The sequence below is a fragment of the Scyliorhinus torazame genome, chromosome 19 (assembly GCF_047496885.1).
Source record: "Scyliorhinus torazame isolate Kashiwa2021f chromosome 19, sScyTor2.1, whole genome shotgun sequence".
NCBI classification, from domain to species: Eukaryota; Metazoa; Chordata; class Chondrichthyes; order Carcharhiniformes; family Scyliorhinidae; genus Scyliorhinus; species Scyliorhinus torazame.
The window spans coordinates 129,341,555-129,366,108 of record NC_092725.1 but is presented as its reverse complement, the minus strand read 5'-3'; the positions used below and the strand labels follow the sequence as shown (position 1 = coordinate 129,366,108).

Here is a 24,554-nt window from a genome sequence, read left to right as displayed (position 1 = left end):
AAGGTCTCTGACTATCCACTCTGTCTATGCCCCTCATAACTTTCAGGACCTATCAGGTCACCCCTCAACCTCCTTTGTTCCAGTGAGAACAAACCAAGTTTATTCAACCTCGCCGCATAGCTAATGCCCTCCATACCAGGCAACATGCTGACAAATCTCTTATGCACCCTCTATAAAGCCTCCACATCCTTCTGATAGCGTGGCAACCAGAATTGAATACTATACCCCGTGTGGCCTAATGTTCTATACAACTGCAACCTGACTTGCCAATGTTTATACGCAACGTCCCAGAGTGGTGTTGAGAACGTCGGGTTGTAAAGTGTTATGCTTTAAAATATCCATTTAATTTTAAGAAAGAATAGAATTGGGGTCTAAAGGATCAGCATTTCTACCTGGATACAAGGTCCATGTGATTCACATTTCCATGCATATTGACTTTGAGAAGGGAAGGGTTTCAAGATATCCCAGTAAAGTAGCAAGATGCTCAAAGTCTCTACAGTTCACTGCACAGTACTGCAAGTGACAGCTTGTGATCAGATTGAAAAGACCAAATTCTTGAGGACTTGGAACAGAATCTGGCCGACGTGTCTACCTTGATCTAAAGTGAGATCTCCAGGAAAATCCACACTGTGTAAGACAGTTCTGGCATTAAAAGCTACCGGCTTGGGAAACTAAAGGAATGGAAGTACACCTTCAAGAGCTGAGAATCACTTTGACTGAAACTGAGAATATTGAATGATTTTTTAAAAATATATTTTATTCAAATTTTTTTGGCCAAACAAAACAATACAAAGGTTTTCCTTTTTACAACAATAAAACAGTATAAATAACAGTGGCCGTTTTTAACAAATAAATAAATATATATATAAACTAAATGGCAACTGCCATATCAAAAATAATAACTCTCCAAAAATAAAATCAAACAATCCAATATACATAGCCTAATACGAATATCTATACAAAAACACCCCTGAGGACCTGCCCGGGCTCTCCCCTCCCACCCCCCCCCCCCCCCCCCCCCTGGGTTGCTGCTGTTACCTTCCCATTTCCTTTATCGTTCTGCGAGGTAGTCAATGAACGGTTGCCACCGCCTGGTGAACCCTTGAGCCGAACCCCTTAGTGCGAACTTTATCCATTCTAGTTTTATAAACCCTGCCATGTCATTTATCCAGGTCTCCATGCCCGGGGGTTTGGCTTCTTTCCACATAAGCAATATCCTTCGCCGGGCTACTAGGGACGCAAAGGCCAAGGCATCAGCCTCTTTCGCCTCCTGCACTCCCGGCTCTTCTGCAACCCCGAATATAGCCAACCCCCAGCCTGGCTCGACCCGGACCCCCACCACCTTCGAAAGCACATTTACCACCCCCACCCAGAACTCCTGCAGTGCCGGACATGACCAAACCATGTGGGTGTGGTTTGCTGGGCTTCTCAAGCATCTCCCACACCTATCCTCTACCCCGAAAAATTTACTGAGCCTTGCTCCGGTCATATGCGCCCTGTGTAAAACCTTGAATTGTATCAGGCTTAGCCTGGCGCACGAGGACGACGAGTTTACCCTACGTAGGGCATCAGCCCACAGCCCCTCCTCAATCTCTTCCCCCAGCTCTTCTTCCCATTTCCCCTTCAGCTCATCCACCATGATCTCCCCCTCGTCCCTCATTTCCCTGTATATATCCGACACCCTACCATCCCCCACCCATGTCCCCGAGATCATTCTATCTTGAATCTCCTGCATCGGGAGCTGCGGGAATTCCCTCACCTGCTGCCTCGCAAAAGCCCTCAGTTGCATGTATCGAAATTCATTCCCTTGGGGCAACCCATATTTTTCCGTCAGTGCTCCCAGACTCGCAAACGTCCCGTCTATGAACAGATCTCTCAGTTGCACAACCCCAGCTCTCTGCCATGCTCCAAATCCCCCATCCATTCTCCCCGGGACAAACCTATGGTTATTTCTTATCGGGGACCGCACTGAGGCTCCCGTCCTTCCCCTATGTCGTCTCCACTGCCCCCAAATTTTTAGTGTTGCCACCACCACTGGACTTGTGGTGTATTTCTTCGGGGAGAACGGCAACAGCGCCGTCACCATTGCTTGTAGGCTGGTTCCTTTGCAGGACGCCATCTCCAATCTCTTCCACGCCGCTCCCTCCCCTTCTCCCATCCACTTACACACCATTGAGATATTGGCGGCCCAGTAGTATTCACTTAGGCTCGGTAGTGCCAGCCCCCCCCCCCCCCCCCCCATCCCTGCTACGCTGCAAGAACCCCCTCCTCACTCTCGGGGTCTTCCCGGCCCACACAAAACTCATGACACTTTTCTCAATTCTCTTGAAAAAAGCCTTCGTGACCATCACCGGAAGGCGCTGAAACATAAAAAGGAATCTCGGGAGGACTACCATTTTGACCGCCTGCACTCTACCCACCAGTGACAGGGGCACCATGTCCCATCTCTTAAAATCCTCCTCCATCTGTTCCACCAATCTTGTTAAATTAAGCCTATGTAAGGTTCCCCAACTCCTGGCTATCTGAATCCCTAAGTACCGGAAATCTCTTGTCACCTTCCTCAGCGGTAAGTCATCTATTCCCCTGCTCTGCTCCCCCGGATGCACCGCAAACAACTCACTCTTCCCCATATTCAATTTGTACCCCGAAAATTCCCCAAACTCCCAAGTGTCTGCATTATCTCAGGCATCCCCTCTACTGGGTCCGCAACATACAGCAATAAATCATCTGCATACAAAGATACCCGGTGTTCTTCTCCTCCCCTGAGTACTCCCCTCCACTTCCTGGAGCCCCTCAGTGCTATGGCCAGGGGTTCAATCGCCAATGCAAACAGTAACGGAGACAGGGAAACCCCTGCTTCGTCCCTCTATGAAGACGGAAGTAGTCAGACATAAGAACTAGGAGCAGGAGTAGGCCATCTGGCCCCTCGAGCCTGCTCCGCCATTCAATGAGATCATGGCTGATCTTTTGTGGACTCAGCTCCACTTTCCGGCCCGAACACCATAACCCTTAATCCCTTTATTCTTCAAAAAACTATCTATCTTTATCTTAAAAACATTTAATGAAGGAGCCTCTACTGCTTCACTGGGCAAGGAATTCCATAGATTCACAACCCTTTGGGTGAAGAAGTTCCTCCTAAACTCAGTCCTAAATCTACTTCCCCTTATTTTGAGGCTATGCCCCCTAGTTCTGCTTTCACCCGCCAGTGGAAACAACCTGCCCGCATCTATCCTATCTATTCCCTTCATAATCTTATATGTTTCTATAAGATCCCCCCTCATCCTTCTAAATTCCAACGAGTACAGTCCCAGTCTACTCAACCTCTCCTCGTAATCCAACCCCTTCAGCTCTGGGATTAACCTAGTGAATCTCCTCTGCACACCCTCCAGTGCCAGTACGTCCTTTCTCAAGTAAGGAGACCAAAACTGAACACAATACTCCAGGTGTGGCCTCACTAACACCTTATACAATTGCAGCATAACCTCCCTAGTCTTAAACTCCATCCCTCTAGCAATGAAGGACAAAATTCCATTTGCCTTCTTAATCACCTGTTGCACCTGAAAACCAACTTTCTGCGACTCATGCACTAGCACACCCAGATCTCTCTGCACAGCAGCATGTTTTAATTTTTTATCATTTAAATAATAATCCCTTTTGCCGTTATTCTTACCAAAATGGATAACCTCACATTTGTCAACATTGTATTCCATCTGCCAGACCCTAGCCCATTCACTTAGCCTGTCCAAATCCCTCTGCAGACTTCCAGTATCCTCTGCACGTTTTGCTTTACCACTTATCTTAGTGTCGTCTGCAAACTTGGACACATTGCCCTTGGTCCCCAACTCCAAATCATCTATGTAAATTGTGAACAGTTGTGGGCCCAACACTGATCCCTGAGGGACACCACTAGCTACTGATTGCCAACCAGAGAAACACCCATTAATCCCCACTCTTTGCTTTCTATTAATTAACCAATCCTCTATCCATGCTCCTACTTTCCCCTTAATGCCATGCATCTTTATCTTATGCAACAACCTTTTGTGTGGCACCTTGTCAAAGGCTTTCTGGAAATCCAGATATACCACATCCATTGGCTCCCCGTTATCTACCGCACTGTTAATGTCCTCAAAAAATTCCACTAAATTAGTTAGGCACGACCTGCCCTTTATGAACCCATGCTGCGTCTGTCCAATGGGACAATTTCCATCCAGATGCCTCGCTATTTCTTCCTTGATGATAGATTCCAGCATCTTCCCTACTACCGAAGTTAAGCTCACTGGCCTATAATTACCCACTTTCTGCCTACCTCCTTTTTTAAACAGTGGTGTCACGTTTGCTAATTTCCAATCCGCCGGGACCACCCCAGAGTCTAGTGAATTTTGGTAAATTATCACTAGTGCATTTGCAATTTCCCTAGCCATCTCTTTTAGCACTCTGGGATGCATTCCATCAGGGCCAGGAGACTTGTCTACCTTTAGCCCCATTAGCTTGCCCATCACTACCTCCTTGGTGATATCAATCCTCTCAAGGTCCTCACCTGTCATAGCCTCATTTCCATCAGTCACTGGCATGTTATTTGTGTCTTCCACTGTGAAGACCGACCCAAAAAACCTGTTCAGTTCCTCAGCCATTTCCTCATCTCCCATTATTAAATCTCCCTTCTCATCCTGTAAAGGACCAATATTTACCTTAGCCACTCTTTTTTGTTTTATGTATTTGTAGAAACTTTTACTATCTGTTTTTATATTCTGACCAAGTTTACTCTCATAATCTATCTTACTGTTCTTTATAGCTTTTTTAGTAGCTTTCTGTTGCCCCCTAAAGATTTCCCAGTCCTCTAGTCTCCCACTGATCTTTGCTACTTTGTATGTTTTTTCCTTCAATTTGATACTCTCCCTTATTTCCTTAGATATCCACGGTCGATTTTCCCTCTTTTTACCGTCCTTCCTTTTTGTTGGTATAAACCTTTGCTGGGCACTGTGAAAAATCACTTGGAAGGTTCTCCACTGTTCCTCAACTGTTTCACCATAAAGTCTTTGCTCCCAGTCTACCTTAGCTAGTTCTTCTCTCATCCCATTGTAATCTCCTTTGTTTAAGCACAAAACACTAGTGCTTGATTTTACCTTCTCACCCTCCATCTGTATTTTAAATTCCACCATATTGTGATCGCTCCTTCCGAGAGGATCCCTAACTATGAGATCCTGAATCAATCCTGTCTCATTACACAGGACCAGATCTAGGGCCGCTTGTTCCCTCGTAGGTTCCATTACATACTGTTCGAGGAAACTATCGCGGATACATTCTATAAACTCCTCCTCAAGGCTGCCTTGACCGACCTGGTTAAACCAATCAACATGTAGATTAAAATCCCCCATGATAACTGCTGTGCCATTTCTACATGCATCTGTTATTTCTTTGTTTATTGCCTGCCCCACCATAATGTTACTATTTGGTGGCCTATAGATTACTCCTATCAGTGACTTTTTCGCCTTACTATTCCTGATTTCCACCCAAATGGATTCAACCTTATCCTCCATAGCACCGATGTCATCCCTTACTGTTGCCCGGATGTCATCCTTAAATAACAGAGCTACACCACCTCCCTTACCATCCACTCTGTCCTTCCGAAAAGTTTGATACCCTCGGATATTTAACTCCCAGTCGTGACCATCCTTTAACCATGTTTCAGTAATGGCCACTAAATCATAGTCATTCACGATGATTTGCGCCATCAACTCATTTACCTTATTCCGAATACTACGAGCATTCAGGTAAAGTACACTTATGTTGGCTTTTTTACCTCGGTTCTGAATCTTAACACCTCGGTCAATAACCTCTCCTAAGTTATATTTCCTCTTAACCTTTCTCCTAATTTTCCTTGTCGTCGAACCCACATCTTCCTGTAACAACCTGCCGCATCGCTTACCATTAATGTTTTCACTTCCCATTTTATTTCTTTTAGTATTCCTGGTCCTATTCACTGAGCTCCCCTCAGTCACTGTACCTTCTACTGTCGCCCTTTTTGATTTTTGACTATGGCTTCTCTGCCTTACACTTTCCCCCTTACTGCCTTTTATTTCTGTCCCTGTTTTACTACCTTCCAACTTCCTGCATCGGTTCCCATCCCCCTGTCACATTAGTTTAAACTCTCCTCAACAGCTCTAGCAAAGAGACAGAGGTCACCTCTGTCTGTTCGTGACCACGCTCGCCACCGGGGCCCTATACAGCAGCTGTACCCATCCGATATACCCTTCTCCAAAACCAAATCTCCTCAGCACCTCCCACAGATAATCCCACTCCACTCTGTCGAATGCTTTCTCGGCGTCCATTGCCACCACTATCTCCGCCTCCCCCTCTGGTGGGGGCATCGTCATTACCCCTAGCAACCTCCGTATGTTCGTGTTCAGCTGTCTCCCCATAACGAACCCAGTTTGATCCTCGTGGACCACAGTCCTCTATCCTCGTCGCCATCACCATAGCCAGGAGCTTAGCATCTACATTTAAAAGGGAAATCGGCCTGTAGGACCCACACTGCAGCTGGTCTTTTTCCTTCTTCAAAAGGAGCGATATCGTTGCCTCCGACATAGTCGGGGCAGCTGCCCCCTTTCCCTGGCCTCATTGAAGGTTCTCGTCAAAAGCGGGGCCAGGAGGTCCATATACTTCCTTTAAAATTCCACCGGGAATCCGTCCGGTCCCGGGGCCTTCCCCGCCTGCATGCTCCCAATCCCTTTTACCACCTCCTCCATCTCAATCTGTGCTCCCAGTCCCGCCCTCTCCTGCTCCTCCACCTTAGGGAATTCCAGCTGATCCAGGAAATGCATCATTCCCTCCTTCCCTTCCGGGGGCTGAGCCTTATATAACCTCTCATAAAATGCCTTGAACACCCCATTCACTCTCTCCCTCATCTCTCAACCCACCTATCTCCCTCGCTGCTCCCCTCTTCAATTGGTGGGCCAGTGGCCGACGCGCCTTCTCTCCATACTAATACTGTACACCCTGTGCCCTCCTCCACTGTGCCTCTGCCTTACCCGTGGTCAGCAGGTCAAATTCCACATGTAGCCTTTGTCTTTCCCTGTAGTCCCTCCTCTGGTGCCTCCGCATATTGCCTGTCCACCCTCAGAAGTTCTTTCAGCAATCGCTCCCTTTCTTTACCCTCTTGCTTCCCTTTATGTGCCCTTATGGATATCAGTTCCCCTCTAACCACTGCCTTCAACGCCTCCCAGACCACTCCCACCTGAACCTCTCCATTGTCATTAAGCTCCAAGTACCTTTCGATGCACCCCCTCACCCTTAAACATACCCCCTCATCCGCCAATAACCCCATATCCATTCTCCAGAGTGGGTGCTGTTCTTTTTCCTCTCCGACCTCCAGGTCCACCCAATGTGGAGCGTGGTCCAAATTGGCTATGGCCATATATTCCGTCCCTGTCACCTTCGGAATCAGTGCCCTTCCCAAGACAAAAAAGTCTATCCGTGAGTATACTTTATGAACATGGGAGAAAAATGAGAACTCCTTACTCCTAGGCCTACCAAATCTCCAGGGGTCTACCCCTCCCATCTGTTCCATGAAGTCCTTGAGTACCCTGGCCGCTGCCGGCCTCCTCCCGGTCCTGGACCTCGACCGGTCCAGCCCTGGATCAAGCACCGTAGAAAATTGAATGATTAAGGGACAATGCAAAGTGTAACTGTGATTTTTTTTTTTTGGGTTGTCAAGTTAGACAAGATATCAGTGAATTAGGCTATTCAGCCCATCAAATCTGCTCCACCATTCAATCATGGCTGTTTCTTACCCCCACCCTCCTTCCTGCCTTCTCCCCATAATAATCAAGAACCTATCTATTTCAGTCTTAAAAGACACTTAACAACTGGCCTCCACAGCCTTCTGCGGCAATGAATTCGACAGATTCACCACCGCTCTGGCTGAAAAAATTCCTCAGTTTTAAAGAATCGTCCCTTCAGTCAGAGGCTGTTTCCTCACATGAAATGGAAAGTTTGGGCTGCACAGTAGTTAGCACTGTTGCTTCACAGCAGCGGGGACCTAGGTTTGATTCCCGGCTTGGGTCACTGTCTGTGCGGAGTCTGAACGTTCTCCCAGTGTCTATGTGGGTTTTGTCCCAGTCCAAAGATGTGCAGGTTAGGTGGATTGCCCACACTAAATTGCCCCTTAGTGTCCAAAAACATTAGGTGGGGTTACTGGGATAGGGCAGAAGTGTGGGCTTAAGTAGGGTGCTCTTTCCGAGGGCCGGTGTAGACTCGATCGGACGAATTGCCTCCTCCTGCACTGTAAATTCTATGATTTACGGAAACAGAAGCGCTTTTGGTCTGTTAGAAGACAGCCTTGCGAATTCTTGTCATCTTTCCCAGCCGCTCCAAGTTCAGACTCGCTATGGAGTCAGCAACAGGAGGAAGGGAATTTTAAAATAAACACATTAGTTTTAAGACTCGACCAGAGGACGAAGCGCCACGCTCTGGAAATGCCCGTAAACCTGGGGCAGGGGGGGTGCGTAGTTCCAATGGTCACTTTCTGAAGGGAACGGAACTCGGTGTGGGGAGCGGGACTAATTCGCTCCCCTTAAGTCTGCACCGGCAGGAAGGGCCGGGGGCTGTTGCATGGAGCTCACTGCGGGACGTCCGCGCACATTAGAGAGCGGCGCCTTGCAGCCACGCTGGAAACGGAAGCGCGTCTTATTATTCAAACGACCCGAAACAACGACCAAGAAATAACAGAACGACGCCGAACGGACGAAGCCTCCCGCCGTCTATTTTTTTTTTTTTCCGCCCCCAATTTTTTATCGCCGGGCAGAAAGCTCAAGAACTACCCGTCCGTCCGCCCGCCTGCCTCAACGACAAGTCACCCGCCGCGGCACCGAATCTCCCGGCGTGCCTCTGGCGCGGTGGGCGTGTCCGCTCGCGCGGGTGACGACACAATGGAGGCCGCCGGGTTCTGCCAATGGGAGCGGCGGACGAGCCTGCGCGGGGAGGGGGCGGGCCCGGGAGCTCGAGCAGCGGCAGTTTTTTTTTTCTCTTCCCTCTGACTCTCCAACGGACAGACGACCGCTGGCTCCGGGCGCCATATTGGAACCATTTTAAAGGGGGAGGGGAGGAGGAAGAAGAAGGCGAAAGAAATTATATATTTTCAATCAAAAAAGAACACCCGGTTGAAAAACATCCACGTTCGCTCGACATGTTGTACCTGGAGGATTACTTGGAGAGTGAGTATTGAGGGGCGGGGAGTTGTGATTTGTTCTGTTTCTTGTTGTTAGATTTGGGACTGGGGTTTTGAGGAAGCCGGGGCCGCCATTAACGCTGTTGTTTTTTTCTCTCTCTCTCTCGGCAGTGATCGAACAACTTCCCATGGATCTGCGCGACAGGTTTACGGAAATGAGGGAGATGGACCTGCAAGTGCAGAGTATGCAGAGCCACGCTAGTCATGTCAGAGCCGCACGGCACACGGAGCGCCCGCTCCTCATCCCAGACAGACACACAGCGAGAAGGAGTCCCAAACTCGCCGCCTCCGCCAACCACCCCCAGCCAAACACACACTTTAAAATACCCTCGGGGCTGCTCCTTCTTTAACATTCCACCTTGCAAATAAAACCTCCAGTGAACAAAAGTTTCGGCCAAAATAATCGGTCCTACTTTTTAACTTTGGTTTTGCAGAAATTGTTTTGGATATAATCTCACCTCTTGCAATTATTATAATTTTTACATTTATGTTGACTCCCCCACCCTCTTTTAGATAATGTTTCATGTTTTTTTTTGTCACTATTTGTGGATTTTCACAGCAACTTCATTGCAGCGTTAATGTAAGCCTGCTTGTGACCATAATAAAGATTATTATTTTAGAGTCGTAATGTCAGCGACACACACACACACCCACCCACCACAGCAGCAAGATGAAAGCAGATGTTGGAATCTGAAACAGAAAATGCTGGACGGCCTCAGCGGGTCTGACAGCGTCCGTGAAGAGAGAAGGGAGCTTGACATTTCGAGTCTGGGTGACTCTTTGTCAAAGCATCGTAGCAACAGCGTGTTCATCTTCACTTGGTCCGGGGCCTGGTGGGCTGCTGCTCTTTTCCTTTTGAGAAAGTGATGCCAGCCGCACTTGGATTTGTGGGGGGATTAACTATAAATTTTTCAGTTATGATTTTAACTACTGTTGGTGGTATGGTTCTTTCACTTGGGTTCGGAGTGAACATGTGGAAGGTATTCTGTTTTCTGTGCCCTTCCCCATGCCACATAATATTTTGATGTCATTGTAACTGCTAATACCACAGCAGTTGCTTCACGATGGCTTTTAGCCCGCCGCCTACACTTATGAAATTAACTTTTGTGATCCTGTAAATTTTCTTGCAGTGTTGCATTTGTGCATCCGCATTGCATTAAATAATGAAATGCTTCGTTGGCATAACATGAAAATGGTCATCTAAGTTTTCTGTTTTTAGTATTGAGTCCTTGTGCCATTCTCATTTAAGAATTTGGTTCAAGATATTCTGAAATATTCACAAAAGTAAATTTTAGTACCCAATTATTTTTTCACCCAATTAAGGGGCAATTTAGTCTGGCCAGTCCACCTAACCTGCACATCTTTGGATTGTGGGGGGTGAAACCCACGCAGACACGGGGAGAATGTGCAAATTCCACACAGACATTGACCCAGGGTTGGGATCGAACCCGGGTCTTCAGTACCATATGCAGCAGTGCTAACCACTATGCTGCCCAATTCACAAAAGTAAATCAAATGGAAATCACGCGCTAGAATAAATGCAATTTAAATTTTATCAATTCAATCTAATAATAACTGAGTAAAATTGTTTTAAAAAGAGGATTGACTCAATAACCTTTATTTGCATAGCAGAAATATCAACCAGTTTCTTTTGCCACTGGTGTTTGGATATAAGTATAAACATTTGAATTTGATGCATTACTTTAGAAGTCTAACTAGAATGTTTTCATGCATGTTGAATTAAAGTTTGCTTCCAACTGTGTTTGTATGATCAGGTTCATTTGGCAAAAATTCAACAAACTCTTCAAAATCAATTTGAAGTTGTCCAGCTAAATGCTTTGTGGCATTGGAGATGCTACTTGTCATTAATTTTATTCCCACTGAGCAGAGTTATGAAGGATTTTTCTTCCTGACTAGTTTAACTATATCGCAAGCAATGCTGTTTTGCCATGAACTATTCTTTTCAAATATCTTTACTCCCCCCTTCCGCCTTGAGAGCCTATGAATGGGCTGGTTCAATTCAAATTAATAGTGTATGTTATTAAAACAGCAACCTCATAGACAACATGCAGTTACAGATATTTGTTGTTTTCAATAATTTGTTCACTGTCTAGTTTACGAGGTAAACATCAGCTGAAGGTTGAAAAAAACCTTAGAACAATTTCTGAAGTAGTTCTAAGTTTTACAACTGATTCAAAGAGATTAATTTTTCAGTAACTAGTTAAAACAAATGGAAGGTTTACTTAAGTGCAAAGAAAACTTGAAGATAATTGGATGACCTCATAACTTTATTAAAATTTGAAGTTACTGTGGTAGCAATTTACAGTTTACAAACTTATTGTATAAACAGACCTTGCTTTTTAAAATTCTGATCAGTTATACATTACGAAAAACAGCTAAAAGGCCCTCTGGACTATATATTTTTCCAGAATACTATACTATAATTTTATTGGTATTTATTCAATTATGGTGATGATTTCAGTCACTACTGCCAGCAGCCCATTCAATTTTCAAGGAAAAAAAATAATGTAAAGAATGCCTTTTGGTATTTGTTCTAAACTTTACCTTCACAGGGGCTGTTTAGCACAGGGCTAAATCGCTGGCTTTGAAAGCAGACCAAGGCAGGCCAGCAGCACGGTTCAATTCCCGTAACAGCCTCCCCGAACAGGCGCCGGGATGTGGCGACTAGGGGCTTTTCACAGTAACTTCATTTGAAGCCTACTTGTGACAATAAGTGTTTTTCATTTCAAGCATGAAGCTGTGCTACTTGGCATTTCTGAAGTTTTTCCAGGTTTACTTTATTATCTAACAAAGAATTGGATGCTGCAAATTGAGGGATTTTAGAGATTTGCTGGTGGGCTGAATTTTCTCATCTGTAAATTTCTTGTTATTCTGTTAAGTTTCTTCTATATCCCTTCCTTTATGGTTAACTCTTTTCAAAACATAAAATGCAAACAATACAGAAAAAAAATAGTAATCTTATAAATGTTAATTGAAAACATTAAGAGGGCACAATAATAAAAATTGCACTGCACTTCAATGCAAGTTGCCATTGGTCGCTATTCCTGGGAACCCTTAATTTACCTTGAAGTACTGCAATATGCACTTGTCTCACTTTATTATAACTGCACTCTAATTGGGCTGACGTATCCTTAGTCAGTGTTCCTGTGAATATAGTTGTTGGTTGCTGTGCAACCTGCAAAGTAATATCCTACAATTACTTGAGAAATTGTATAAATTCTCATACAACCTAATAGTGGTGAATCACACGGCGGAAGTGTTTAATTGCCACCAGATAGTAGAGTCCTTGAGTGGTCTATGCATTGACCAATTTCAAAAATTGGTACCTGTAATCAAGCTATCGAGAAATCTATCCAAATTGTAGAAATATAGGCTTTTTGAAGACTTTCTTCAAGCCCTGTTGTCGGTTGAGCTGCTCCAATTCAGATAAGGAAAGTCCATTTCATCATAAGGATGGGCACTAAATTTAATTTTTCCTTCATTTAAATATTCCATCTACCTTTTGTTCACAACAACGATGAAAGATCAAAAATACTGATGTAGATTAAACTTGTGGGCACACTACATTGGCAATTTAAAAGACCCTTATGTGTGCTGTGAAAATAGCTGATTTTAATTTCCTCCCCACACAGATGCAATGGATCAGTTAGAACAAAGGGTGAATGAATTCTTTGTCAATGCGAAAAAAAACAAGCCAGAATGGAGAGAGGAACAAATGGAGGCAATCAAGAAGGCAAGTGCGGTTTGATTAGTTTCCTTTAAACTATTAGCAAAATACTAGTTGTAAATTTGTTCATAACATTAGAGCAACTCAACATGGGTTTTGCAAACACAAGTGTTTGCATAACATGGGTGATGAAACAAATATTGATAGAATAGTGCAATTCTGCAACAGTGCTTGGCGGTACCAAATACTGCTTGCAAAAAATTTAAACTTGATTGTCAATAATGTAAAATTTTACTTTTAACAAAGGTTTCATTTCCTCATCTTGTCAATTTTCTCCTTTCCTCATCTGAAGGTGTTCTATGGTTACTGCCTGCCCTTTGTCTAAAAATCCATTATCAATTTGTGAGCCTCGGCAGTAAGTTCCAGTAAGCTATTGAACCATGAGAATTGCAACCAAACCTAATATGCTAATATAGCATCGACACAAATGCACTTCCATCAAGGATCAGGAAAACAAGCATATTGTCTTCTCCTTAACCAGGATGTGCAGAAGTCAGTTCTAGTGCCTATATTCCAAGCCCTGGTGAGACCTGGCAGGTTAGCATTGATTGAACTTGAAATCTTCCTGATCTATAATGCCCAGTTGATTACTAGATAAACTTATTGGACTATCCATGAGCATTTTGTTTATGCCTCAATTAAGCGATTACTTATGGGCCGATTTATCTCAATTGGCTGGACAGGTGATTTGTGATGCTGAGCGAAGCCAACAACGCAGGTTCAACTCCTGTACCGGCTGAGGTTATTCATGATGGACTGCCTTCTCAACCTTGCTCCTCGCCTGAGGAGTGGTGGTCCTTGGGTGAAATCACCACCAGTCAGCTCTCTCCCTCAAAGGGGAAAGCAGCCTATGGTCATCTGGGACTATAATTACTGGCCAAAAATATGATTCTAAAGCACTTCTAATACAAATACTGACCTTTATAAAAAAGAAACTAGCAGAGCAGACTATGTATTTGTTTTCAGTAGAGCTTCTTGATTTGTGTTTTGGGGCCTCCTGTACAGGAATATAGCAACACATTCAATAATAAGTGGTATTGACAGATGATAACTGAACACATCAAAATAGTTTATGCCAGTGCCATGGTAACCATGAGAGAAAGTAAGTGATCATGCCATTTTTCTCTATCTCTTTTGCTTCTTTTTTCTTTCAGCTTTTCGTATGTTACAGGGTGTCACCACAATGCTGGTTGATCACCCCTTGTGTCAATCATAATTAATTTTGGCTTTGACAGGTGATTTTACAGCCGAATGTCTCTAACCATCTCCATTTATCCGGGCCGGGGACCGGCACCAATGCATGCTGACTTGCCTGCTAGATCACAATTTTCTCCACTAAAATTTAATAAATGCGTAATTAATTTTTTGAATCTCATTTTTATAGGACTACTATAAAGCCTTGGAAGATGCTGATGAAAAAGTCCAGTTAGCAAATCAAATTTATGATTTGGTAAGTAGGTGTCCCAAGAAAAAGTATAAATCTAGCCCAGAGAGCTACATCTCTAGCATTAATATCTGGTGAAATATTGCACGTGGCAATGGAAAGGAAACTTGAGTATTGTCAATATGGAAATAACCCAGTAAATTGCACACATCGTGGTTTTAGGATTGGAAGATCCTGCCTGACTTAGCATCTTGACTTTTTGAAGAAGTGACTTTCCGAGTGAGCAGAAGAAAAATATATAATATTGCATACTTCAACTCCAAATTGATCTAACTCCTCACAAAACGTTACTACTGAAACTGGAATCAGCTCGAGTTCAAAGTGAATTTGGTTGTGAATTAATAATTGACAAATTTAAAATTTTTAAAAAAAAGTTTTTACTTGTTGGAACAGCGATGCCATAAACAACACAGAACTCCGAGATTTTCGGGAATTCAATCTGTGCTTTCAGTAGTGTTCTGTCAAACTAATTCCATGCATAACGTTAAGGGAAAAGCAAAATGCTGCTTTGCTGGATTTCTGAAATGAAAACAGAAAACACTTGAAATGCAAAGCATTCAGACAGCATCTGTGGAGCGAGAAACCAAAATTAATATTTTGGGCCAATGACCTTTCACCAGCATTGGAAAAAGTTTGAGATGGGACAGGTTTTAATTATGCACTGACAGAGCAAGGCTAGATGGGAGGAGAGGACAAACCAATGGTCTATGAAAGGGTGGAAGACAGGACAGATTTAATGGTATACGGGATAATGGTGCAAGACAAAAGAGGTGATCTATACTGGAAATGTTGGGGAACATGGTTTAGTGAGAGGGAGGAACTGAAGGAGATCAGTATTAGACAACTGGTATTGGGAAATTGATGGGATTGAAGGCTAATCCCCAGGGCCTGATAATCTACATCCCAGAGTACTTGAGGACTAGAAATAGTGGATTCATTGGTAGACATCTTCCAAGGTTCTAAAGAATCTGGAACATTTCCTATAGATTGGAGGGTAGCAAATGTAATCTCACTATTTAAAAAGGGAGGTAGAGGGAATTAAAGACCAGTAAGCCGGATGATGATCGTGGGAAAATTCTAGAATCCATTATCAAAAATTTTATAGCAGAGCACTTAGAAAGAGTCAGCATAGATTTATCAGGCTCGATAAATCTATCGGAATTCTTCAAGTAACCAGTTGAGTTGATGAAGGGAAGCCAGTGGATGTGGTTTATTTGGACTTTCTGTAGGCTTTCAACAAAGTCGTATAAAATTAAAGCACATGGGTTTACGCATAGTGTATTGAGATGGATTAAAAACTAGTTGGCAGAAAGGAAACAATGGCAGGCAGTGACTAGTAGGGTTCCATAGGGATCGGTGGTGAGACCCCAGCTATTCCCAATACATATTAATGATTTAGATGAGGGAACTAAATGTAATATCTCTAAATTTGCAGATGAGACAAAGCTGGGTAGCAAGGTCAGCTATGAGGAGCAGTAGGCAAAGATCCTTCAGTGTGATTTGGACCAGTTGAATGAGTGGGCAAATGAATGGCAGATACAGTATATGGATGAATGTGAGGTTATCTACCTTGGTAGCAAAAACATGAAAATAGATTATTATCTGAATGGAGAGGGAATGTGCAACGAGACCTGGGTGTCCTCGTATACCGGTTGCTGAATGTAAACATGCAAGTGCAGTAGGCTGGAAAGAGGGCAAATGGTGTGTTGGCCTTCATAGCGAGAGGACTCGAGTACAGGAACAGGGATGTCTTGCAATTATAAGGGCTTTGGTGAGACGAAATCTGGAACTTTGTGTGCAGTTTTGGTCTCCTTATCTGAGGCAGGATGTTCTTGCTCTAGGGAGAGTGTGGAGAAGGTTTACCATACTGATTCCTGGAATAGCAGGACACATTATGAGGAGAGATTGCGTTGGTTAGGATTGTATTCGCTGGAGTTCAGAAGAATGAGGGGGGAGTCTCATAGACACCTATAAAATTCTAACAGGACTAGACAGGGTAGATGCAAGAGGGATGTTCCCAGTGGTGGGTGTGTCCAGAACTGTGGTCACAGTCTGACGATACGGGTTAGACCTTTTAGGACTGAAATTGGGGGGAAACCTCTTCAACCAGAGAGTGGTCGGCCTTTGGAATTTGCTACCAAGAAATAATTTGCGAACAAACTACGGTATCCTTTCAAGAAGTTAGATTTAGCACTTGGGGCATAAGGGATCAAAGGATACCGTGGGGGAAAGAGGGATTAGGCTATTGAGTTGGATGACCAGCAATGATCGTAGTGAATGGGGGAGCAGGTGTGAAGGACCAAATGGCATCCTCCTGCTCTATTTTCTATGCTTCTATAGGAGACGTAAATAGCAATAGCACAATCAGTGCCAAAGAAAATTGAAGTGTTGGTAATGACCTGAAAACTGTTGGACTCCATGTTGTATTTATATAGCTGCAAAGTACTGAATTTAAAGGTGGGATGCTGTTCCACAAATTCACTCCTCCAAATAAAATATGTCATTAAGGGAACCTGTGTGGTACCCTCGGTATGCCTGTCTTCTCATGGGTATTTGAAACATTCTTTGTTTCAGTCCTACTCTGGCCTGGCAGTACTGTGGCACAGTGGTTAGCACTGCTGCCTCACAGCGCCAGCGACCCAGGTTTGTTTCCGACCTCGGGTGACTCTGTGGAGTTTGCACATTCTCCCCGTGTCTGCGTGGAGAACATCCACTTTTCAATAATGTACAAGTTAGGTGAGTTGCTATGCTAAATTGCCCCTTAGGGTAGGGGATTGAGCCTAGGTAGGGTGATCTTTTGAAAGGGTTGGTGCAGTCTCGATGGGCTGAATGGCCTCTGCACAGTGGGGATTCTATGATTCTCCACCGCCTCTTTTTCTGGTACATTAATGACTGTCAATGCTTTCTTCTGCTCTTGCACCAAACAGGAAAACATTGTCTCCTTTGCTTCCAATTTCCACCCCTCTCTTGCGTTCATACAATGCACCACCAACTCCTCCCTTGCTTTACTTTGCTATCCTTCGCATTGCGGAAACCAATTGCAGATTGGGTGATTGCTTTGCGGTGTACCTCCTTTCAGTCTACAAAAATGACCTTGAAGCACCCGGTCGCATGTCATTTTAATTCTCTGCCCCATTCTCTGATCTTGCCCGTGGCCTGTTATGCTGTTCCAATGAAGCTCACCGGAAACTCAAGGAACCGCACTGGTCTTTTGGTTAGGCACTTTATAGCTTTCTTGACTCAATGTGTGAAATTCTCTGCCTTGCGTCACTGGCAGCGGAGTTCGTGGTGAAGCGGAGAATCCCGCATTAGTGAAGAAAATGGGGCGCTGATCTGTTTCCGATGCTCTGAGCCCCGGCTGGTGTCTGGTTCGAGGTTTGCACCCTGTGCCACCGGGAGGATGCAAATGGATAATTGAGACCCATTTGCATCCACTTAGCGGGGCGAGCACCATATTCCCCCAGCCCAAGTGATTCTCTGGGCCGGGAATCTCACTGGAGAGAATTACTATGGTATTGACAAGCGTGGCGTACACGGTGGACCTCGCCCCAGTGCTTTCCAGTGAAGTGCTTTCTAATCACCTCCCTTCACCCTTGAGTAATTTTGAAGTGGGCAATTGGGAATTGACAGCACCTAACTCTGAAGTGATCCAGGACCTGTTAATCAAAGCTTGATGTTTTTAACATTGCAGAGTTACTCCACCATGAAGGAAGATGCCGCTGACAACTGCATGTGTGTGTGTGTTTGTGGAAGTTGCCAATCACAGCCTAATAAAATCAATATCAAAGATGAAATGAATGAATGATTTGCAGCTCAAAGATCTGTTGGGAGTCAAATAGAGCTGACTGGTTTTCTCTTTCCAGGAATTGTCTGAGCCAGCAGGTGTATTGTCCAGACGAGTGTTAAAGCAGTAATTTATTTCACTGCCCCTACCTGGACTGCTCTCTAGCTTCCTGACAGGGATCTCTTTTTCTGGGAAGCTTCCTGAAAGGTGTCTCTCTTCTGGGGTCTCTTTATTTATGGGGTCTCAGGGAGTGGGGGGAGGTCCAAATAATCTCATTTAACCTCCTGTTTTCCAACTTTTCCCTTTTCTCCAGCACTCCTTTCCTTGCCTCTGCATTTGCTTAAAACCTGTTGCATCTCTACCTTTTTCCAGTTTTTAATGAAACATAATTTAGTTTCTCTCTCCAAAGATGCTGCCTAACTTGCTGTATATTTCCAGCATTTCCTGTTTTTATTCCATAGTGTACATTTTGTTTATTGTACATCGGTAAGCAGTCCTGTTTATAAAAAAAAAATAATCTAGAACTTTCACTTCCAAGATGCTTTAAGAATGGTACCCCTTCCAGTAACTATATTTTGTTCATTCAGTTGTTAGAATATTGCAACCACTCAATCATAGATAGTAAGCTATCTGTGCATATCGGTTTTCATATTCCTCAGCCTAATAGCAATTTTTCATAATTCAACCTGTTCAATAAAATGCAGTTCCCAACATTTATCATGGATGCCTTGGCATTAAATACATTAGTTGTCAGTGTTGGATCGTGTATCACCTTGTCTATGCATCCTTAGGGCAAATATGCAGCCATCATTGCACATCATTGACTCAGTCAAAGTTAAATTTTACCTGGAAAATGATTCAACAAAAGTGAATTGTGAGAATGTGCTGAAAGCCTAGATTCACTACTAAGTACAATTAACTATATATTAAGACCTGGATGAGTTGCATGTTCATATATCACAGTGTATGCTGTGTGGAATAAATTTAAGCAGTCCATACCTGAGCATGCTCACAGATTCAAAAAAGCGTTGGCACATTTGGTTCATTGTGTCTGTGCCAGCTCTCTGACCGTGCAATTCGCCTAATTCCTGTAACCCTGCAAATGTGTGCACATATACCTCCAGATACCTTTGCTGCACCCCCTTTAGAATTGTACCCTTTATCTTGCGTTGCCTCATTTGTCTGCCCATTCCACCAGCCTATAATATATCTTTTTGAAGTTTATAACTACCGTCTCACAGTTGATAATATTTTAAAGTTTTGTGTCATCTGCAAATTTTGGAATGTGCCCTGTACACCTTGGTCTATCTCAAGAAAAGCATGAACCTCAATACATACCTTCCTGAAATGAAATGAAATGAAAATCGCTTATTGTCACAAATAGGCTTCAATGAAGTTACTGTGAAAAGCCCCCTAGTCGCCACATTCCGGCGCCTGTTCGGGAAGGCTGGTACGGGAATTGAACCGTGTTGCTGGCCTGCCTTGGTCGTCTTTAAAAGCCAGCGATTTAGCCCAGTGTGCTAAACCAGCCTTCATTTGAAAAAACACTTCATAGAATTTACAGTGCAAAAGGAGGCCATTCGGCCCGTCGAGTCTGCACCGGCTCTTGGAACGAGCACCCTGCCCAAGGTCAACACCCCCACCCAACACTAAGGGCAATTTTGGACACTAAGGGCAATTTATCATGGCCAATCCACCTAACCTGCACATCTTTGGACTGTGGGAGGAAATCGGAGCACCCGGAGGAAACCCACGTACACACTGGGAGGATGTGCAGACTCCGCACAGATAGTGACCCAAGCCGGAATCTAACCTGGGACGCTGGAGCTGTGAAGCAATTATGCTATCCACAATGCTACCGTACTGCCCTTGATCATCACTACTCTCTGTTTCCTATCACTCAGCCAATTTCTTATCCGTTCTGCTACTGTTCTTTTTATTCTATGGGCTCTAGCTTTCCTGATGAGCTCTTTATCAAAAGCCTTTTGGAAGTCTACATCAACTTCATTTTCCTCATCAGCCTTTTCTGTCACCTCATCAAAAAATGCAAGGCAAGTTAGTTAACCACAATTTACTCTTAAATCCATGCTGAATTTCTTTAATTAATTCACATTTGCCAAAGTGACTCTTAATTTTGTACCGGATTATTGTTTCTGAACGCTTTCCGCCACCGAGGTTAAACTGACTGACCTCCGATTGGACATATCCTTATACCCTTTTTTGAACAAGGGTGTAACATTTACAATTCTCCAGTTATTTCATTGAATTTACAGTGCAGAAGGAGGCCATTCGGCCCATCGAGTCTGCACCGGCTCTTGGAAAGAGCAACCTACCCAAGGTCCACACCTCCACCCTATCCCCATAAACCAGCAACCCCACCCAACACTATGGGCAATTTTGGACACTTAAGGGCAATTTAGCATAGCCAATCCACCTAACCTGCACATCTTTGGACTGTGGGAGGAAACCGGAGCACCCGGAGGAAACCCACGCACATACGGGGAGGATGTGCAGAGTCCGCACAGACAGTGACCCAAGCCGGAATCGAACCTGGGACCCTGGAGCTGTGAAGCAATTGTGCTATCCACAATGCTACCGTGCTGCCCCTGCACAACCCCCGTATCTAAAGAGGGTTGGAAGATTATGGCCAGCGCCTCCACAATTTCTACCCTTAATGCCCTTCTTCACCATCAGGTGGAAATGCTGCCTCTTACATCTCACTGGCTGCGACCAAAAACTACAACCCCAAAGACCCGTTTAGTCGGGCAGCATGGTCGGCACGGGCTTGGAGGGCCGAAGGGCCTGTTCCCGTGCTGTACATTTCTTAGTTCTTTGTTCAAATCTAACTTAATAAAACGTTCTGAGACTGGAAAAAAAGACACAGTATGATTGATGGTGAAGGGGTTTAAATACAAATGTAGCATGACACCAATGCAGTAAAAGATTATTGCTTTCCTCAAAATGACCAACATGCTTAATTTGTTATAGGTCGTTGTGAGAAATGAACATTTTGTGTTGTTTTTACATGTATAAACTCTGGTTCACAATTAAGATGTCAACAATGAAGCATGATGGGAAAATTAACATGTCAAGTTCTGAGTAAGCTATAGTGAGCGAATTATTATAACGATGTACCAGGATGACCTTTGGGGAAGAATGGGATGTACAATAACAGAACTTGCTAAGCAAGCGGGAGATAGCAGGTGCAAGCAGGGGGCCTCATTCTTATCTTTAACTGCCGGTCCAAGGATATACCAGGAGCGGACAGAAATCACTATGCAAGGGGGAGGCTAAATAAGGGATCACTGAAAAGGGAACTGCCCTTTCTATAGTTTGTGGGATGTGTTTCTCACGGATTGTTTCCCACGGATTGTATTTTCATGGATTGTATATAACAAAGTGATGCTGTGTGAATTCTTTGTGTCTGCTATTGCTTACTGGAGGCACCCGCTCTTGCAAGATCGATTGAAATAAATACTTCTTCAGAATTTGACTAAGTGTAAATTATTAACGGGTGAGCAGTGTTTCTCACAATTGGGGGCTCGTCCGGGATAGTTTTCATTGCTCGAGGGGGGCGACTCAAGAGGAACCGAGAAGACGCGTCTTGTTATTTAAACGGTTTCGTACTTCATCTTGAGTGGTTACCCATGGTCAACTGAACACGTTCCTAGGGTAGTCATTCTGAAGAAGCAAATAACGGATTATAGTGGCAGGCACACCGTGAGTGAAAGTCAGGCAACTCTGTGCACGGAGCAAGGTAAGAAAAACGACTTTTAAGTATTACCTTGTTGACTTGGGTTCGTATCTAAACATCCACAAGGGCGAATTGATGATATAAGGACTCTGGAGTTTATATCTAGGAGATATAAGTACTTTCAGGATTGTGATTGTTTTGACGGACCGGTCATAACTAGACACTTTACTTAGAAATAAGTGAAAGTTGAGTACATTACAATGGGAAGTAAAAACTCGAAACAAGGAGACGGCGCTGATAAGAGAATGCCAAAGAATATCCCACCAGAAAGTCCAGTGGGTCGGATGTTAGTGAATTGGGATTTTGAGAGCCACGTACAAAAAAATAAGGACAGGAAAACAATGATAAAATGTTGTTGCTTCACATGGATAAAAGAAGCAATCCGTAAACCCTCAGTCTTTTGGCCGAAATACGGTTCAGACGAAGATTGGGTGTGCCAAATTTTGAATATATATGTCAATGATAAAAAACCCTGTTCCGATAAAGAAGTAAGCTACGCGAGTTGTTGGCTTCCTAGCAGGAACGCCACCCGAATATATCCATTAATCCCACAGGGCGAAGACGTTCGCACAGCCCCTCTTAAACAATGGGACGTCCTAGATAATTTGCCACCCCCTTATAAGAATAGTCGTATCTTTCTAATTGATTTGAGTGTAGGGGCTTTTCACAGTAACTTAATTGCAGTGTTAATGTAAGCCTACTTGTGACAATAATAAATATTATATCATAAATGGTTAGCAGCTTTTGCCCAAAATGTTTGGCTGCCAATGATAATCCATGGTTCGTGTTATGGTTTTGAGTACATAGTTTGATTTATTTCAATTGTTTATATTTTGATTAACCAGGTGGATAGACATCTACGTAAATTGGACCAAGAACTTGCCAAATTTAAAATGGAGCTTGAAGCTGATAATGCTGGAATTACAGAAATATTGGAAAGGAGTAAGTATGTTGATTTATTACAGATTGATACTTTAATTCTAGAATTCAATATCTTATTGTGGACATATTAAACAATTTAACTTCATGTTTCTGGCAGACCACAAGCTAAGCTGAAAACTGTTGGTATCAGTGGTAACACTAAATTGCCAGTAGATGTCAGTAAAATGCAATTTTAATTTGGTATGATTTTATTCAGATATTGAGACCATGGGGTGGTTGTATCTTGGCAGCTGCGGTTAAAATGTTTTTTTTCGGTAATCTTATTTTGTGTAATGTTTAAAGCTGGATATAATTTTTTTAAAACTACTGTAGTGTAATGCTGTAATAAAGATTGGAACTCCAATACAAAAATAAACAGCATTTCTGACTGACCTTTTGGTTGATCAGGTGCTAGATATATGGTAAGTAGCACCACAGTTAATTAAAACCAAATTACTCAGAGTTCAATAAAAATAGAACTTCCATTATATACTTATAAGCTTGTCCTACAGGTTAAAAAAAGTCTAATTTTAGGGACACCAGGTGTATTAGCAATACTACTAAAACTAACTGGGTAAGGCTATTAGGCTAACCACAGATTCCTGGAAATCTCCGGCCACTCATGGAGCTAAAATGCCTTGCCTTGTAATGGCTTGCAGTAGTTATTTGGAGCCTATTGGGAAGAATCTTGGCCTTCATTAACAGGTGTCTATAGTTAAGATATTTAATTGGTTGTTTTCCCTTCTTTTTATTTCAGGATCTTTGGACTTGGACAACCCGCCTCAGCCAGTTAATAACCATCATGCTCACTCACACACTCCATTAGAAAGTAAGTGATGAGTAGTGCCCTTTCTAAGCTGCTTTGTTGGGCTGATTAACTTTGTGTTCCTTGTATACATTACAAGATTAAGTACAGTTATATTGTTCGACTGCTTTGATAATGCGCTTAATGATCAATTGTACACTGTGTGGCTCAGGTGGCAAAGTGTTCTGTTCACCAGCAGTTAACATCTGAAATCTTAGTAAACTCTTTAAAAAAAAAAGTATTAAAAGAATGAAGGAAAGAAAACTATGAAATAATGGTGGAAAAATACAACGGTTGCATGCTACATTGCAGTTAATAGTAGCATATCACCATATTTTAAAATTCACCAACTGCACTACTATTACACTGTTATCTCGCATTTATACTCCGTTGCATCAGAGATTTTTATTTTTGTTCCTTTTAAAATTTGTTGACATTGAGATTTATTGAATAAATTAAAATGCTGGAAAGTACAACCTAATTCAGATTAAATCTATTTTGCAATATTTTTACAGAACGGAAATATAACCCATCTACCCACCACACCGCTGACCATATTCCTGAGAAGAAATTCAAATCCGAAGCTCTTTTATCTACACTTACATCAGATGCTTCAAAAGAAAATACACCAGGTAATTTGAATTGTTCAAAACTGTAGCATTATTTTACATCAGTAACTTGTACTTATATAGTACCTATAACATAATAAAACACCCGAGGTGCCTTCACAAGAGCATTATAAACAAATTATGAAACCAACCCACACAGGAGATTATTATGTCGCTTGACTGAAAACTTGATCTGAGGTGTAGGTTTTAAGGAGTGTCTTAAATGATGAAAGTGAGGGATATCTGGTAGCTGCCATGGAGTGA

The 24,554-nt window shown here is 43.3% G+C and overlaps 1 protein-coding gene across 1 annotated transcript in view; it reads left to right on the top strand.

Annotated features, from left to right (window-relative positions):
• The first annotated feature begins 9,018 nt into the window (after positions 1-9,018).
• Positions 9,019-24,554, top strand: part of ing3 (inhibitor of growth family, member 3) — a 29,230-nt gene continuing 13,694 nt past the window's right edge. The window contains exons 1-7 of the mRNA XM_072485222.1: positions 9,019-9,212; positions 9,338-9,409; positions 12,880-12,980; positions 14,359-14,424; positions 22,802-22,898; positions 23,635-23,706; positions 24,198-24,314. Of these exons, the coding sequence (XP_072341323.1) occupies positions 9,185-9,212; positions 9,338-9,409; positions 12,880-12,980; positions 14,359-14,424; positions 22,802-22,898; positions 23,635-23,706; positions 24,198-24,314 (553 nt within the window). The 5' untranslated portion in view covers positions 9,019-9,184. The remainder of the gene's footprint in view (positions 9,213-9,337; positions 9,410-12,879; positions 12,981-14,358; positions 14,425-22,801; positions 22,899-23,634; positions 23,707-24,197; positions 24,315-24,554) is intronic.